Source organism: Cryptococcus neoformans, chromosome 1, assembly GCF_000149385.1.
Source record: "Cryptococcus neoformans var. neoformans B-3501A chromosome 1, whole genome shotgun sequence".
Taxonomy (NCBI): Eukaryota; Fungi; Basidiomycota; class Tremellomycetes; order Tremellales; family Cryptococcaceae; genus Cryptococcus; species Cryptococcus deneoformans.
In genome coordinates this window covers 2,086,116-2,091,115 of record NC_009177.1, presented here as the reverse complement: position 1 = coordinate 2,091,115, position 5,000 = coordinate 2,086,116, and the positions used below count along the sequence as shown (strand labels likewise).

Here is a 5,000-nt window from a genome sequence, read left to right as displayed (position 1 = left end):
CAAGTCAAGCAGGAATGGATAAAATGGGAGAAGATGGGAGCGAGGGCACTTTTCATAAACGGCTGTCAGGAGTTCGGAAGCTATATCTCATTAGTAAAAGTTACACGAAATAAAATCAAATCATATAGAGGCACATACCTTGTCCTGTCGGAGCCAAGCTTCCTTCCCAAATCTTCGTTGTCGCTAGATGTTTAAGTATGTAAAGCAGCTCATCTTCTCGTGCCCTACAGTGATGTAATCAGTCAAAGGCCATCTAAAAAAATAAACGGTATACGCGTAAACCTACCGTCCCAAAGGTAATCCTCTCCTCAATCTCTTGTCTTCCTTGAATCGTCTCATAGACTCCTCGAACCTGTTGATCAAGGACGGCAATGCTAGCTGAGATACCCGCTTGTCACCTCTATACCCTGTGTCTTCGACCTTGTCCCTCTTCGTGGCTAACAGAACAAGCAAATCGAAAGCCCAGTATCGTAAAGCTTCTTGAGTGGTGGCAATCCCCGGAGCTGTGGTGCCTCCGTTACTTCTAACGTCGTAATGATACAGTTTGCTGGATTTGCTTAGGATTTCGGAAAGCTGGGAGATGACTCGATCGGGCACTAGTGCATTTCCCAAGCGAGGAACCACGGCCGTTCTTAGGCGAGTGAGGTGTTCAATGACGAATGACTCATCGTCAGAGGAGGCGTTGTCAGAGCTATACTCCGGTCAATACTTGAGCCCATAAGGTAATAAGGACTCACGACTCAGCCAACAGCATTCCGCCAAAGACTTCCAATATCTGAGCCCACAAATTCTCGAACTTATCTAGAGCAATTGCTTGGAAAGTGTAAGCAGGTTTACTCCGGAATGCTGGAATGAACTCACTCTCGACGTCCAGTGCAGTCATAACCTTGTCCAAAAGTGTTGTGACGATTGTCATAGCCTGTTATTTTGTACAGATTAACGACGCTGCAAAACGGTCTCGCGGATTACTTACACTTTTCCAGAGAGGAGGATCTTCACCAAACCTGTTGGCCGGTGGACAATCATACTTGAGCTTGATAGGTATGGCATACACCTGAATATATTAGCGAGTGTCGCAAAGTAAGGCCACTCATTATATATTAACAACTTACCCCAAGCATCTCTTCAACGGTACCATCCTCGTACAGCTCCTTTTCTTTCCAAGCTTTATCAAACACCTCTGCCATCTTTGACATTGACCATTTTGATAGTGCAATATAGGTCATTTTGGAACCCGTCCCTTGGTCGCCCACGCCAACATATGCGAGAGAAGCAAACTCCGCCAAATCACCAAGCACCAAGCTATAGCCAAGGATGTCGGAGTTTGCTACGACCTGACATAATTTGGTCTGGAGAGGAGACATGACGTCGACGTCTGGTCGATAGTCAGGGGATCGGGCGTAGGTCATGATTGAGCGCAAAATATCTGACAGTTGGGCGAGTTTCTCAGAGTCTTTGGAAGAGAGGCTGCCATGCAAAAGCGATCCGATTTGCACAAGTGCGATTAGGTTATCCTGAGTATACGGTTCACCTTGTGAGAAGGACGTGCCCATTGTTACAAAAGTTTCCCAAGTCGCATCCATAATCTTCTGCACGACCAAACCCAGCTCTTTCCTATTAGCGTCCGCGGCGACGAGTACCTTTTCAAGGGCTGTCAATGAAGCAGTACAACATGTCCGAGGTCCATCCGTAAACGCATGCTTGATACGACCCAAGAAATGTTGATAAATCTTGTCAAAGGACTGTAGTGAGGCAATAGTTGACGACAGGAAAGAGCCAAAGATACTGCCGACCGACGTAAGAGCAAGCACCTGCGATTCCTCGCCCTGAGTGTCGTCGAATAGAGGGAATATGATCTTCCAGAACACATCCTCCCAAAGCTCTGGAGACAACCCTGACCCATACAGCTCAACGCACCGGAAGAGCGTTTGAATGGCACTGTTCCTCACTTCCAGCCTGCTATCGCGCCCCAGGCCCAGGAGTTCGGTCAAAAGGTATAGCCAAAGCTCTTTTGAATCACCCTGGACGGCGTCAGACACAGTCCACAAAAGCCCAATGGCAGCAAGAGTGATGTTGACATCTTCCTTTTGTCGGCCAAACAGCCCTAAACAGGCAATACAATGGCGCATCGCTTCACCATCGAGGGAGGTAAGAAAGTCGTTGCAGATGAGAGTGAGAGATGGAAACGCAATGCGCACAAGGTTGGCGTTACCCTTGCTGGAGAGGACAGACGGTCGTCGAGGCTCCGCTAAGAGGTCGTTTCCAGACGTGAATTTGTCGTGACAAGCACCATCAAGCATCTGGAAAATGGTCTTCCACCCAACTTGGAGTGAATGTCCAGATGATTCCAGTAAGTGGTTAAGCGTCTGATAACCTGATGATCGAACATCGAAATCGGTCGAGACAGAGTTACTGATCGGCAAGACATCCACTTGGTGAACAAGAACCTCAAACACTTGATGCTGTATCCTAGAATCCTTGCCTACTTTGACAGCAGCTAATAGCAGCTCTCCAAGAGTATCTGATGCTTGTATCCGAATGGTAAAAGGCGCAGTTAAATGTCGAGCCACGGCAAGCAAATGCTGTGTGATGGCAGTCCATCCGACCTCTGGCTCCTTGGTTACTATCCGATTCAGGTTGAGGCTCGAGACCACTTTCAGCTTTGTCAAGCTAAACGACCGTTCTCCAGACTTGATACTGTGAGAGAGATTGAGTCCACTGGTCCTTCTCCTGTTACTATCCTGAGATGGACTAAGGAGAGCCGTACCTGTCGAGGGAACGGAGACTTCAGAGACGGCCTCTACAGCTGGAGGACTGACTGATTCCATCCCGATCATCTCAGAGCTCAGATGACAGAGCGCGGTGATAAACGTCGTAAACGCCTCATCGGACAAATCCTTGGATGAGTCGAACAACGAGTTGATCAGCACTTGAATCGACTCTGGGTCAAGGTCTTGCAAGATACCAGGCTTTGCCTCGGGCAACTCCGTCGTTTGGGTTTGGTGAGCCGTTCGTTTGGGTGGCTCTCCGGAAGTCGGTCTACGCGCAATTGATGACTGACGGGTGGCGAGCATAAAATTGGCGTTTTGCAGTATCTCCAGCACATCATGCCACGCATTTCCTAGAGTCGACCCTAGCACCCTAGCAGTATTGACCATACTCCGCAGACACGCCAAATTCCTCTCTGACAAACTTGGGGGACCCGTTGGGCCACTCACACCCAAGGAGGAAGCGAATCCCAAAGCATCGGCTGCTATCCCTCCTGAATTCCTTTGCGTGTTGGGTGCTTCCATGAAAGACTGCATTGCGGACACTGCCGGAGGCGGTACAGCGTACTTGCCAAGGATGTTCAACAGAGCATCCCGGGGTGTATTGAGTCCTAACAGACCGCATGCTACTGTAAAGTTTTGAAGAGCGGTGAGGACCTCTGCGAAAAGGCTATCAGAGAGGTTTGTGCCGATACAGTACGAAAGAGCAGCGAGGAGTGGCGGCCAAGCGGAAGAGGCCATGTCTTGCAGAGGTGTAGGTGGAGGATTTTTGGATGCAACAGTGGTGTAGATGCCTTCAGCTATTGCGTCAAGAGATTGGAGGGCGACGAGGTAAATGTACGTTTCAGGAATGAGAGGTGCTTCAGCTTTGTCGTGCTGCTCGATCCTGATTTTACCATCAGTCATCAACTCCGGATTACGATGGAGGTTATACTCACAATCTCAGCTTCATCGCCGAGTGCGGTCCCAACCCCCCGCCACCAGCTCCCATCATGGCATTCACAGTTGAAACTCCCACACTTGCTGCTGATGCCACCATGCCGAGACCCATATCCAAGTAGCCAGCGGCGTGCAGGCTGGTATTTGAGCTCGAAGGGTCCGTAGCTGGGATACCAAGGCCGTGCATTTGCGTGCCGATGCCTAGCAATGCAGGCTTTTCGTTGACCAGGTGGCTGAGGGCAGAAACGATTCTGTTATACAGCTTTGGTCCTTCCATCTGGTCGTAGTGGGTGTAGATATTTTGTAACAAAGCGTAGTCACCACATATCCTGCAAGAATTCCAAGTCAGGTACACCCCTTGCTTTCAAGCTAATGAAAAGACTCACCCTCTTAGAATCTCCAGAGCCAAAGCCTTCAACCATGGCGGTGTATTTTCTTTCCCTTTACCTTCTTCCCCCTCCGCATCGCCTGTACCAAGCTTGACAAGAGAAACGAGATATGTTTCAATCTCCTTTGGTAACTGGTCGATGAATGAGCGGATCAAAAGGAATATCAGTCGACAGACACGAAGCGCTATGGGAAAAGTCGGTTTTTCGGCAAGCAACTTGAGGAGTAGAGGGTGAAGAGAGTGTTGGAGGAGGAACAATAACTCCGGCCGCTAGATAGGTTCTTCAATATCAGCAACTGCTGTGGTCTTGAAAGGAAAAGAGACAAACCTTCTTAACACCATCTTCATACCCGCTTAATATACTCTCTACCAGCTCCAGCGCAAACGTTCTTTGCAAGTTACTCAACTTCAAGAGCTTTGGCTTCTCCTTATCTCCGCCCTTCCACAAACTGAACGCCGAGCCATGTGATCCTGCCGTAGCAGCCAAAAGACATAGGTCGGAAAAGATGTTGAATGCGTCCAACGCTGAAGGGGTGACTTCTACAGTCTGTGGAGGATTCGATGGAAGTGTTAGGGGGATGGTCGTTGGAGTTGAGGGGATGGAGCTGGATACGCGGTTGAAGATGAGCATGACGGCTTGTCGGAGCGTTGCAGCTGCCGTGGACGAGACCACAGATACTCGCGAGTCTTGGAGCTTGAAACACAATAAAAGTGCCTTCATGAATAGGTTAGCCATAAGTACGTGAGCTATATAAGGAACGTACATTTCCGAGTACATCGTCATGCACATCAGTGTTGAAGGTCAAGATGGACAGCAGTGTCTGGAGAAGCTTGAGCTGAATGTCTACCGCTTGATTTGCTACACTTGTCAACGTGGCAAGCACTTGAGGTAGTTTTTCCTTCGT

General features: G+C 49.1%; 1 protein-coding gene across 1 annotated transcript in view; it reads right to left on the bottom strand.

The window, feature by feature from the left end:
* Positions 1–5,000, bottom strand: part of CNBA7470 (hypothetical protein) — a gene marked incomplete at both ends in the record, with an annotated part of 5,758 nt that overhangs the window by 240 nt on the left and 518 nt on the right. The window contains 10 exons of the mRNA XM_772533.1: positions 1–80; positions 139–224; positions 287–691; positions 738–919; positions 974–1,033; positions 1,113–3,654; positions 3,707–4,036; positions 4,094–4,365; positions 4,424–4,810; positions 4,860–4,994. The exon at positions 1–80 is cut by the window's left edge and continues 240 nt beyond it. Of these exons, the coding sequence (XP_777626.1) occupies positions 1–80; positions 139–224; positions 287–691; positions 738–919; positions 974–1,033; positions 1,113–3,654; positions 3,707–4,036; positions 4,094–4,365; positions 4,424–4,810; positions 4,860–4,994 (4,479 nt within the window). The remainder of the gene's footprint in view (positions 81–138; positions 225–286; positions 692–737; positions 920–973; positions 1,034–1,112; positions 3,655–3,706; positions 4,037–4,093; positions 4,366–4,423; positions 4,811–4,859; positions 4,995–5,000) is intronic.